At 38.3% G+C, this 13,654-nt stretch overlaps 1 protein-coding gene across 4 annotated transcripts in view; it reads left to right on the top strand.

Moving 5' to 3' along the window:
• The window catches only part of SLC5A10 (solute carrier family 5 member 10), a 182,577-nt gene that overhangs the window by 7,534 nt on the left and 161,389 nt on the right, over nucleotides 1–13,654 (top strand). For all 4 annotated transcript variants that reach the window (XM_044661261.1, XM_044661269.1, XM_044661251.1 and 1 more), the window contains exons 2-5: nucleotides 7–78; nucleotides 1,536–1,640; nucleotides 2,935–2,994; nucleotides 4,259–4,363. In XM_044661261.1, the coding sequence (XP_044517196.1) occupies nucleotides 7–78; nucleotides 1,536–1,640; nucleotides 2,935–2,994; nucleotides 4,259–4,363 (342 nt within the window). The remainder of the gene's footprint in view (nucleotides 1–6; nucleotides 79–1,535; nucleotides 1,641–2,934; nucleotides 2,995–4,258; nucleotides 4,364–13,654) is intronic.

The following is a 13,654-nucleotide window of genomic DNA, read 5'->3' as shown; positions in this document are numbered from 1 at the left end:
TTTCAGTCTACGTACAGAGCCAACAGAAGCACACTAAAAGGATACTTCCTTGCGGGAAGGGACATGGGATGGTGGCCAGTAAGTATATTCTGTATCTCTCTTCTGTCACTGAGCTTCTCTCCTTTTAGCTCCTCCTCCATTTGTTTCTCTCTTCAGTTCCTTTCTCATTCCATCACCCTTTCCCAATTCTCAATCTTCTCATCTTTCCCTAAACCCTTATATTGTCAGCACCCCTATTTCCTCTTGGCTCCTACCTAGCCCATCTCCTTTTTGTGTTCTCTCCTTTCAGCCCTGAGTCCTATATCACTTTCTTCCTGCTTCCATTTCTTCACACTTTCTTTAATCCTCTCAGGTTCCCATCTCCCCATAATTTTTCTTAAGAATGAGGGAAACCTTAAGGGAGTTTGGAGGCTATGGGAGGGGTTGACAGACTCCACCTTCCCTTAGAAAATGGGAACTGAGCCTATGGTAGGGACCAAAGACTAGGGATGTGGGGAAGGCTAGAGGCCCTAAGTTGAAGTTTTGGAACCTTCCATTTCCTAGATGACCTCTCCTTGGGGATTTACCTAGCAAGAGAAAGAAGTTGAACTATGGGAAAAAGGCAGCATCTGGTGCCAATAGCATCACTCTTTATTCTCCTTTGAGGTTGACATTAGGTAGTAGACTTTTTAAAATGGAGAGCCCAGGACCCTGGGCTGATATTCCTAAAACTGTCCTTATCCTGTGGCTATGAAAATGTGTGTGGGGGTGTATATATATGTATATATAAATATATATAATAGATAGATGGATGGATGGATAATAAGGAGAATAGGACAGTCAGGAAAAATGTGTTTGTGGCAGATCAGTGCAGGTTTGAGGCTCAGCTGGGATGGGGTCTTGTTTCCTAGGTGACTTTCCCATAATGTTTTTGGGCTCTCCTGCATTATGAATATGTCTCAGGAGAAGCATTATGTTCTGGGTTGTACTACAAGCTGCCTAATATCTTGGGTGCTGCTGAATGATGAAGACTGACTCATAACTCATCCTTCATAAAACCTTCTAAGCCCTACTCTGTTCTCTATAACTTTCCTACCTTTGAGGGGATGTACCCTTAATTATCAGAAGTCATGGGTCTCTGACGAATATAACAATCCTACACACTGAATTTTCTAGGACCATTTTTATTTCAAGGGGGGAAAAGGCACTGCAAAATGATTATCCTTTGTTAGAGCATACATCTGAAGATCAGGACCATATGATCACAATAAATATGGTGGCCCTTTTCAGACCCAGTGTTACTTGGCCTTACCTGGATGAAGATCAAGCAAAGAAGTCTGAGGAGTGATTAATTAGGTAGAAGGAGAACCAAGAGAGAATAGTGTACCCAAACACTACCATGTCTGAACCTATGTTCCTACCTCTGAAAGTCCTGGGGATTAATCTAGTGGTAAAGCTTTGGTGTTTATTTCCCATCTAGTTGCTTGATGAGCCTGGGAGTAGGGGAGAAGGGTTTGGATTGGCAGAACTTTACTCAAGTCTGTTCTGTTCTGCAGATTGGAGCCTCTCTCTTTGCCAGCAGTGAAGGATCTGGGCTATTTATTGGACTGGCTGGCTCAGGTGCAGCAGGAGGTGTGGCCGTAGCTGGTTTTGAGTGGAATGTAAGTGCCGTAGTCTGTCACCCCCTCACTTCCTACCCTCCCTGCCCACCAATCTGGGAACTTAATTACAGCTAGGGTTGTCTCTCCTATGGAGCCACAATTCTCAAGAGTGGCAATGGGTGGGCATCCCTGGGAAGCATTTGAGAATAATGGGAGGGGCAACTAGGTGGTTCAGTGGAGGTCCTGGGTTCAAACGTGACCTCAGATACTTCCTAGCTATGTGAGAATGGGCAAGTCACTTAATCCCAATTGCCTATCCCTTATGACTCTTCTACCTTGGAACCAATACTGAGATTCTAAGATAGAAGATGAGAGAGAGAAAGAGATAGAAAGATGGAGAGAGACAGAGAGAGACAGACAGACAGAGAGAAGAGAATAATGGGAAGGGAAGGTTTTTAGACCATCTCCAGCATTCACCTATTTAGGAATGAAAGGAGACAACTGGCAGTTTCTGTCATTCATGCCCAACAAAGATGGGACTCTCCCACTGGAATCTGAGATAATCCTTAGGAGTGACAGTACAGCCTTGGCCCAGCTTGCCAACTTGGAAGAATTCACACCTCAACTAACAAGAGAGTATGTAGGAAAGGTTTAGTTGATTCCGTTTTCCTTGCTTAAGGTAGTGTGATATTAGTTGAAAGATAGCTGACAATGAATTAAGAGAACTTAGATTCAAGTCCTCCACTGCTGCTTATGTTTGCATGACTTTGGGCAAAGCATTTGCCCCCCCCCTTGACCTCAGTTTCCTAAACTATAAAATGAGGGCATTGAACTAGATGCTTGATATCCTTTCCAGCTTTAGGCCCCCAAAAATTTCCTTTCAGCTTCAGCTTCAGGGAATCTAGGGAGGCAGCTGTGGTGTTTGCTCCCAGGACCCCGAGACTTGCTCCTGGCTCTTCAGCTTTGCATAAATTAACCCCCTCTCTGGGCCTCAGTTTCCTTGTCTGCAAAACAAAGGGTTGGGCTAGAGATCTCTCTGAGTGCCTTTTCAGAACAGACATTTGGTCAAATTAAGTTGCTTTTGTGTCTAAATCAATAGTCCTACCTTTGAACGCCATATCGAGAACTCAATTGTTTTTTGTTACCGACTGAGGACTTTTTAAAGTCCTAATTCTCAATGTCAAAATCATTCAAGACTAGATTTGTGAAATAGATGTGGAACCTCCAAACTGGAAGACACTCTTAGAGATCTAGTTGAAATAACCCCTTCACTTTTGCAAAGGAGGCTCATTTTTCCTACTGCATCTGCACCATGGAGGGAGCAGGCACTTACACCATTTTTTTCACTCTTTAGGCAACATATGTGCTGCTGGCACTGGCATGGGTTTTTGTGCCCATCTACATGTCCTCAGAGGTAAGTAGACCAATGAGACATGGTGATTTGAGCCTTAGGCATTAAGGGAGTGATAATAGGAGAGGAAGGTAGGGGCTAAGCAAATCCTGTTTTTCATGAAATGAGAAATATGTGGTTTCATGGTCATGGGCAGCAGCACCACATGTAGTCAGGCATGAACTCAGCCCATGCTTTCTAGACTTCTTTTAGGTTGGATCTGCCAAATTAAAAAATATTTTTTAAAAATTTATCTTACGAGAGGAAGACTTGGGTTCAAGTCTTATCACTGATAACATCCTAATCAATATTGGGATTGGTCTGTGAATGGTAAATGTCCTTCCAACCTGGGTTTCAAAACAAAACAAAAATCGTACAAAGTGTCAATGGATCTATAAATGCTGAAGAAATCACTGAAAGTTAGAACAATCATGAAAATCTTCCTGAAAAGTGGGAGAACAGGAGGCAACTGGGTGGCTCAGTGGATTGAGAGCCAGGCCTGGAGATGGAAGGTCCTAGGTTCGAATCTGGCCTCAGACACTTCCTAGCTCTGTGACCCATGGGCAAGTCACTTAACCCCTATTACCTAGCCCTTACTGCTCTTTTGCTTTAGAACCAATACACAGTATTTCTCAAGATCTCTTTATCATCTCTGATAATCTGATAAGGACAGTTTAGTTGATAAGGAAATAAGGGACACTGAACATCTTTTAGCTCATGCTTCCAGCTCTGGCTCCAGGAGCATGGAGTTTATTATATATATTTCAAGACTCATTTCACACGCAAGAACCCCCCCCCCCAAAACTTAGCAGATGTGCAGAAGTTATAAATTATGTCATATCAAAACACAAAAGGTCTCATTGGCTTCAGAACAGACCAAGGCCAAGGCTAAATTTTGACTGGGTTCTTATCAGAAAGCCAACTCGGGAAATATTTTTCTCAGGGCTAAATTGCCCCTGCTAAGGTTTTGGTCTTGACTATACCAGGCAGCTGCATTCCTGGCCAAAGGGGGAGAGTGTTAACCTTTTAAATGTTGGCCTGCTAGGAACCTAAAGCTCTTCAATAAGGCCACAATACTTTTCAACAAGAAATCACAAGGATCACAAAAGGGGTCAAAAGAGGAGTCTCAGATTTTTATTTATTTAAGACTCTGTTTCTCCTATTGGCTTCCCACAAGTATTGATTTTTAAGATGGAAGGTAAGAGTTTAAAAAAAATAAAAAGTGGGAGGACATGAAGGCCAGGAAGAGAGTCTGGAAGGATGCTGACTTTGTGTATGCCTCCCCCAGATTGTCACCATGCCTGAGTACCTTCAGAAGAGATATGGAGGGTCCAGGATACGCACGTACCTGTCCGTCTTGTCACTTTTGCTGAGTGTTTTCACCAAGATATCAGTGAGTAATCCTAGTCTGTGAAAGGACTGAATATCTGGGGAGCTGTTGCTTGGGTTGATTGGGATCAAAAATGAAAGGAAGGAAGATTTTTACCTACTGGAGAAAACTAATCTTGAATTGCAGGCTCAGTAGATTATTGAAAACTTAGAAACTGAGATTTGGAAAGATTAAAGGATATGGCCATGTGCAGCCTTGAGGGGGAAGACTGGAGGGTAGGATTAAGAATGAAGATGTCTTCAACTATTTGAAAGAATGCCCAATGGGGCAGCTAAATGACTCAGTGGATAGAAAACCAGGCCTGGAGATGGAAGATCCTGGGTTCAAATTTAACCTGAGATACTTCTTAGCTGTGTGACCCTGGGCAAATCGCTTAGCTCCAATTCCCTATCACTAATAATGCTCTTTTGCCTTAGAAATGATACTTAGTATTGATTCAAGGACAGAATGTAAGGGTTTTTTGTTGTTGTTGTTGTTTTCTTTTTATTTCTTTTTGTTGTTGTTGTTGTTTTTAAAGAAAAGCTGCCAGTGTAAGAAATATTAGACGTAACTAAGAGAAATATGGATAACTAAGAACAATGGGTAAAAGTCACAAAGGCAACTTTAGGCTTGCTGAACTTCAGGAAAAGCTTGCTAACAATTAGAATTTAGTCCAATTAGCTGCAAAAACAAACTGTCTCTTGGTGTTTGTCTATAGGTTCTGTCTTTTTGATTTATTTTTCTAAAATTTGCTGAAGTCATCGATTGTCTCATTTTTTTTTTTGGGTTGAAAATGATGGATCTCTAGGTAAACAATAATGTCATCTACAACAAATATTATTTTGACCTTTTTGTTTCTTATGTTAATGACTAATTTCTTTTGACTATCTTATGCAATTCCTAGCATTTTAGTACTACCTTAAATGGTTAAATGGGCATCCTTGTTTTGTACCTGTTTTTCGTGGGAATGCTTCTAATGCTTCTTAGTTGCATAATATTCTAGCTCTCAGTTTTATAAATTCATTACCTCTATTCCTATTCTAAATGTTTTATATTGTGAATGGATACTATATTTTATTTAGATATATTTAAGTATTACTTGTATTTTTTGTTTTTTTATCACTGTTATTCCTGAATATTTTTCCTGGTTGTCTCCTACCCTTCCCAAAAAAACTTTCTTCTTAACACAGGAAGCAAAAAAAAAAAAAAAAAACAGAGGAGGGAAAAATTGTTTAGGAAAACTAGCATCATAGACAGTATCCATAATGTTTCAAGCCCATTGTCCCCTACCTCCTCAAAGAAGGGAGGCAAATAGTTGCTATATTTTATTGAATGCTTTTATACACATTTGATATGTTCATTAAGTAAATAATCTGCTATTATTTATTTAGCATTTACTAGGTTCCAGGCATTGTGCTAAATTCTAAATAAAAAGACAAATAGTCATTGCCCTCAAAGATCTTCCATTTTTTAAGAGAAAATACAGTATACGTTTATAAACATAGCATGTACAAAATGAATTCAAAGTAATTTTGAGAGGGAGAGCTCAAGGAACTGGGAGTACAAGGAGAAAGGCTCAAAGCCGGTGATGCTTGGGCTGAATCTTAAAGGAAACCAGGATTCTAAGAGACTAGGGGAGGAAAGAGACATTTCTAGGCATGCAATGGAAGACAAACACAAGCACATATCTACTGAATAGCCAGGATGCTAGATCCCAGAATTCATGGAGGGGAGTAATGTGAAGAAAAATTAGGAAGGTAGGAAGGGTTATAAAGGTCCTTATTTTACTTTAAATTTTCTTTTTTTTAATTATGAACTGGAAAAGCATCAATAAACATGAGCAGTTCAATATACCCCAAAACAAAGCAAAAAACGAATTGTATATGAAACTGTGAGCTCCTGTTATATAGTTTGATTTTTTCTCTGCCTATACTTTTTCAAAATAATTCAGATTTAGCAATGAAGTTCCAAAATTCTTCAAATTGCCTATAATACTTCAGAATTTTCTTCTGCTCTTTTCTGCTAATTTTTAAATAATTCATTGACACTCTTTTCTTTTCTTCATTTTTTTTCAGTATTCTGAATCAAAACTTTTTCAGTATTACTGAATCAAATCAAAATTACTGAATCAAATCAAAAGTTCCCCACTACCCTACAAAAAGAAAAGTAAGCTGATTCTTAAAATTAATAAGCATATTCATAGAAATGTTTTGATACATTTATTTCATTTTTCTTCCCTCTCTCAAAACTAACAAAATAGAACAAAACTACAACCAATCATTGTATATCTTATTTAATTCTCTCTAAGATCCTTGAAGACATTAGTCTTGGGAAAGAATACTTGTATCTTCTCCCCCATTATTAGAACATAAGCACTTCGTCATTACTGAGATCACTCAATCACTCAAATATATTTATTCGTCTAACTTTATTGACTGTGCTAATGTTTCTTTTTTTCTATTAAAATTTTTAAAAATTTTGAACTTAAACAACAAAAAAAGTATTCACATACACACAGTTAAATGAACTGCCTTTTGGATAGCATACATTTTACATTTTATTTATTTTAAAAATCTTTTCACTTTAATATTTCTTATTGTCTCATGAGGTTATTAAAGTTATTTTTGTTCATTCAGTTTTTTAAGGAAACCACCTCTTGGTAAGGGTTTCTGTTTTTTATTTTAATTTATTTATTTTTACCCTTGATCCCTAATTTCATATTTAATTTCATTTTTATCTTCATTTCTTCAGGCCATTCTTGTAATCCATATGGCCAAAACATTTAAAAATGGTTTCCTTAGTACAGTTACTCTCCTTACCATTGTTATTTAATTCTTTCAAGCATTTTTTTTATCCTTAGTTAAATCATGCTATAGCCCATAGGATCATGGATATAGAACTGGAAATGATCTTAATAGTTATCTAGTCCAGCTGCTTCATTTTTCACCTAAGGAAACTGAGGCCTGAAAAGTCACTTTCTAAGGTAACATGCGTCATCACAACTTGAACTTCTCTCCAATAATTACAAAGGCAGCTTTTCTTCTACTAAGGGACACATTTCATTTGAACTTCCATTGGAACTTGTTATATTAGAGATGAAAGGTTGGAGATTTTTCTCTTTTTCTGAGTTTACTTCTTAGAGTTCTCAATCCTGGGTATTTATTAATGGTTATTTGGTGTCTTCTTTTTTTAACTCGTATTTTCAGCCTAAGTTCTTGGTTTGGGAATTTTTTTTTCAGAACTTTTGCCTTCAACCCTCTTAGATGGATTGAATTGGCCTTCTTTGGGCCTGATTCCAGCATTTGGCATATTACTAGTTCATAGTGGGTACATAATAAATGTTTGTTGATTGATTCTTTTGTATTCTGGATGTTGCTGCCAATGCTGATCCAGATTGAAATGGCTAATATTGGGCCCTACCATCTGCTGAAATTCCTGGTTTCTATCTCAAGTTCCAAAGGATCCATGGTGGGTTCTGGCCAAACCATTTTCTCTCTGCATGATCCTTAATTGGGAATTGTTTGCTTTATCTCTTGTGACTCTGACAAGCCCCAGGAGGATGCTGGAGATCATGGTGCTCTTAGATCTCTTCTACATGCCTCTTGACTTTGATACCCAAGTGCTGAGTTGGCCCTGTTGTATTCTGTGGCTCCCTAAGGCTCTTTGGAAACAAATATGGCTGGGTCCTGTCTCCCTGTGCAGTTATCTATGAGGGCTCATTTTTGTCTCTTTTTATGTTCTGAAAGAACATGGTGGGGATCTACTGGGCCTCTGACCACTGGAACGTGAGGTGGCTTGTGGATCTCTTTCTACCTTTTCAATATAGAGATAGCTGGATAGTTTCAGATCTGTTTGTATAATATATATAGTATATCATACTGCTTCCATATCGGCTCTCTTCCCTCCTTCTCCCAGCTAGCCTGCTTACTTTGCATCCAGCTATCTTTTCTGGAAAGACTCCCCAGATTTCTGGTTAATTCACATGAGCTTGTGTGGCTTCCCTGGCAGGGTCCCTCTCTCTGGGTCTGCCATTTACTGGGCTTACCTGTACTGATGTTGCCTTCTCACCCTGTTCTCTATCTGCTGCTCTTTGGAGGTATAATTCTCAACTGTCTGGAACAGCTTATTACTCTTCTTACTTTTAGGTTTCATCATTAGTTTTTTCTGAAATTATTTTCAGATATTTGTTGGGACTTACATGAGAGAGCTGAACTTTTCTAAAAACATTCATGTCACTCTCTTAATTGAAAGTACTGAAGATTTTAAAATACTAAACAGAGGAATTCGTATTTGGTTTTTAGGGGAATAGAGAGCCACTGGAATTTACTGAGGAGGCAGATGATATATTCAGACCTGTCATTTGGAATAATCACTTTAGCAGGTGTGTGTAGGATAGACTGGGAAGAAGCTTGAGGTAGGGAGAAATTATGTGGAAATAGTCTACAGAAAAGATGATAAAGGCTTGAATTAGGATGGTGGCTGTGAAAGAAAAGGTCTATGTGAATGCCAGAGTTATCGTAGACATAGAAATGTCAAGATTAGACAATTTATTGGATGGATAGAAAAAAGTTGCTATGCTCTACTTGTAAGTCAAATAGACAGGTAGAGAAGTGTCCCCTTTGTTAGATGATAGTATGGTTAGATGGCCAATTCAGTTTCCCGGGACAGATCTCTAGAGAGTGGCCCAGGGAACTGTTTTTGGCCCCGTTGTTGTTGTTCAGTTGGGTCTGATTCTTCCTGACCCCATTTGGGATTTTCCTGATAAAGATATTGGAATGGTTTGCCATTTCCTTCTCCAGATCATTTTACAGATGAAGAATTGAGATGAATAAGGTTAAGTGACTTGCCCAGGGTCACATAGCTAGTAAGTATATGAGTCTGGATTTGAACTCAGGTCTTCCTGACTTCAGGCTCAGTGCTCTGTCCACTGACTTCCCTAGGACTTCTGGTGGGAAAGCTGCTGAGCCCTTTTCAGGCCTGCTTATCTTGTTGTCCACATGCTACCCAATTCTCACCTGTGGTTCCAAGAAGCTGTAAGCATGTGCAGCGGCCACACTCAGATAAAACTTGGTGGACTGCATAAATCTCAGGTTGAGGGCAACTGTTCAGCCTCAAACCATCAGTAAGTTAGGAGAGCGTCTACCCCAAGTAGGAAAAAATAAGTAGATATGAACAGCATGTCCCAAAGAGCCATGAAGGCACAGCAGATGGCACTGTGGAACACTTAGAGATTGGTCAGACATGGAAAATGACAGGATTATCCACTGCATCCTGAGCCATTGACAGACATCCTGATTTTTATCTTGCCACTGGACTTTTATGACTCTGGAAAAGAAGAGCAAGGTCAATGACTTTGTCTGACTCTACCTTACTTAAATCCAATCTAAGCCAAAAGGATGGATATATATATAGGTCTAATACAATCCCCATCTTGTGAGAAAACTTTATTCATTGTGGGAACAAAACTTGCCCCATACTGATCAATCAGTTATTGCTTCCATATTCCTTTGATTGTTCACAGACACTTGTGGGGAGGGGAATACTTCTTTTACTGATTTCAGGGAATTGTATCTGTTCATTCTCCTCCTCCCCACTTGGAAAGTTACTAATCTTTCCTCCAATTAGAAATAAAATTTTCTAATGATAAATTCTGGTTAATTGTTTTCTTTTAATTTAGTTGGCCTTATTTGATTAATTGCTTTTAATGATAAAAATCTGTCTCTTCCTGAATTCAGGATCCAGCCCTAAGCTGAGGAAGGGACCTGGTCCCAATTTGTTAGGCAATTGGCATATGCTGCTTAATAAATTGAAATGCTCAGAAACTCAAACCTTTGTTTCCTTAGTCATTTCATCTTTCACCAGCTACACTCAAAGCTAAGTGCTTGATCTGGATGCACATACATCTTTGAACTTTTGAACAAAACCTTCTCCTTCATTTCTTCATTCTCTCCCTCTTTGCTTATGGTATCAACTTACTACTTTGCCCATCACCTGTAGTCCTTAACAAAGCCCTAGTGATCCTCTCATGATCATCTTTTCAACTTAACCATTTTTCTTTTCTTTCTTTTTTTTTTTTTTTTACCAATAGCTGGAACTTAGGAATAGCCACTATTGAGAATTCTTTTGCTTGGGGGCCAGTGGTTTGAAACTCTAGAAGGCAGAGATAGAACTAGGGTGGGGCAATCAGGACTTTCACCCAGAACACTGATTTAGAGGGCTTACAACATTTGCATTGAGTAATATAAAAACAACAGAATTAAGCAACCTCACAGACAGGAATAAGTAAAATAAGAACCTACCAGATAGTAGGCTGTATTGAACTCTCTTCTCTGTCCCCCAAGTTCTCAAAAGAGGCCACACTGTTTTAATATGTAAAAATTATTAGATATGGCTCTGGAAAGAAGTAAAAAATTGCATATGGCTTGCTAAACTGCTGGACATCCTTCTCTACTCCATTCACCTTTGTTTACTGATTTTTTTGTCAGTGTAACTTTTACATAATGGTGAAATTGTGATGTCACTGGAAATGTGATAAAATGGAAGAGGAGAAAGAGGAAAGAGGAGGAGGAGGAGAATGAGGAGGAGAAGAAACAATAACTGGGTTGATCCTGGTGGAGAGAAGGGCCACCTCTTCTTCAGAAACTGGAATAAAAGAGGATTTACACACACACACACACACACACACACACACACACACACACACACATTTTAAACAAACACTATATTGTTTTCCTAATGTTGAGTCATCTTTTCATTCTTGATATACATTTTATTTGATCATGTTGAATGATTTTTAAAAAATCTCTTGCAGGACTCTTTTTGTTAACATTTTCACAGAATCACATTTTGATTATTGGGGTGGAGGAGTGTATTCAATGAGATTAGTTTATAGTTTTATTACTTAGAGATGATTTTCTCAGGTTTTAGAATCTCCCTTATTAAAAAAATTGAACAGTTTTCTATATTTCTTTATATTTAGAATCAATCTATATAATAGAAAGATTCTTCATTCTTTGTCAGGTTGTTGTTTTTTTTAAAAGAGTAATTCACTGATGAACAGCTTGACTTATTTCTTCTTCTGAAACTAGTCCACGTATCTTCCTATTTTGCCAGTTTTGTAATGAACATTTTTGCAAATTGTTATTCATTTAAACTTGCGTTCTCAAGTATATTAGCATATATCATCATATAACATATTCCCTTGTGTCTCGATTTCTTTGCAATTTGTCTTATTTTGATATTTGTTACCTTGTAGACGTGAATTAAACATTTCAATTTAATTAAAGAAGTCATTGATCCTGAAAAATGGAAAATGGATAAAAGAACATTGAGACACATCGCCATTTTTTAAGGAAATTTAACTGATATAAATCAATTGCCACAACTAAAAGACCAAAACCACTTAAAAACCTCATGAACAAGCAAATATCTGATCTCCTTGCCAAGAGGAGACACATGACAGCCAAGGATAACACTAGGTTGGAGTAGAAACTTGTTGGTAAAATCTTGTGGAGGAAGATGGTGGAGAATTATGGGCTTTTCCTCCAGATTTCGTTTTTTCAAATGCCATTTTCACTTCAGGTGGAACTGAGGTAGTAGAGTTGAAATGTGATAGTTTCACTATTCATAAAAAATGACTAGATTACTGTAAAAATGCTAGTGAATCTGTTCTTTTTTGCATCTATTTGTTTACTGACAACTTGTTCTAGTTTTGTTTATAAAAGCACTTGAAATGATCTGATTTAGCTGGATCTCATAGGCTTTATAATCAATCAATCAATGAATGAAGAAGTATTTATCAATTGCCTTGTTGTTCAGTTGTTCCAGTCTTTTTGGCAAAGATACTTCAGTGGTTCACCATGCCCTTCTTCAATTCATTTATAGATAGGGAACATTTTACAGATAAGGTCAAAAGGGATAAGTGACTTGCCCAGGGTCACACTACTACTGTCTGAGGCTAGATTTCAATTCAGGAAGATGAGTCTTCCTGATTCTGGGTCCAGTACTCTTTCTACTGCACCATTTAATTGCCCTACTTAATTGTATATTGCATGATAAGCACCGTGCTAGGATACAAGTACAAAGAATGAAACAAACTTGTTTACATTCTAATGTGGGTGATAATGAGGACATATGTAAACATATATATATATGTATATATATATAGAGAGAGAGAGAGACAGACAGACAGACAGACAGAGAGTGCGCATAAATATAAAGTGAATAAACACAAACATAATAGAATAATATAAATACAAGATAATTTGGAAGGCATCAACAGCTAGAAGGATTAGAAAAGGCTTCAGATAGAAGATGTTGCTTGAGCTTTGTGTCTTAAGTGAAGAAAGGAACTGTTAGCTAATGAACTTATGTTGTTGTTGAGTTGTTCCTGTCAAGTCTGATCCTTCGTGACTCCATTTGAGGCTTTCTCGGCAAAGATGCTGGAATGGTTTGCTATTTCCTTCTCCAGCTCATTCTAAAGATGAGAAGCTGTGGTAAACAAAATTAAGTGAAGCCCAGGGACACATAACTAGTTAGTGTCTGAAGCTAGATTTGAACTCATGAACATAAGCCTTCCTGACCCCCGGCCAGGCACTCTTATTCACTGCACCTCCTAGCTACCCCTGAAAGAAGCGGCATTCCAAGTATGTGGGATGGCCAGTACAAAGGCAAAGAGAAGATGGATGCAGAGTTATATGTGAGGAACGGAGAGCAGACCAATTGAACAAGATGAACGGCATGCTTTTGTGAGGGGGCTGATAGGCGTTAGGGATTCAGTCTGTGCCCAGGGTTAGGGGATGAGGCTAACCAGAAATCTTAACTTCGGTCAGGAACATGTCACTGCGAGATTAGCACAGGAGACACAAGAGGGCACTAAAGTACTATGTAGTCCCTGAAACACTTTCTAGTTCAGTGTCTTCAAAACTTGATCCCTCATTGGTCCTTCTGTTCTCTACATCCAAAGCAGCTCATTCTATCATCCCCCAGCTGGCAGCCCCGCAGGAATTTCCCTACTGACTTGGAAGCTACTTTTAGTTGTGCTTTGAAGTCTTTGAATCATTCTCCCTCCTGTCTGCTTCTGGGCTGAAAACCCTTGAGGGACGTTCTGAGTTGAAAGTCTTGGGGACATTGCTACCTGCCTTAATGGCCCAGCAAGGTAGAATTACAGACTGAGGAGGGAATGTCCTGCATTTTACTTCACAATATTTTATATCTATATATGTATATATCTATATATGTATATATCTATATATGTATATATCTATATATGTATATATATATATCTATCTATCTATATATATATATATATATATA

This window comes from Gracilinanus agilis, chromosome 1 (assembly GCF_016433145.1).
Source record: "Gracilinanus agilis isolate LMUSP501 chromosome 1, AgileGrace, whole genome shotgun sequence".
Classification (NCBI taxonomy): domain Eukaryota; kingdom Metazoa; phylum Chordata; class Mammalia; order Didelphimorphia; family Didelphidae; genus Gracilinanus; species Gracilinanus agilis.
Note: the sequence above shows the minus strand (reverse complement) of the source record. Positions and strands in the feature narration are given on the sequence as shown.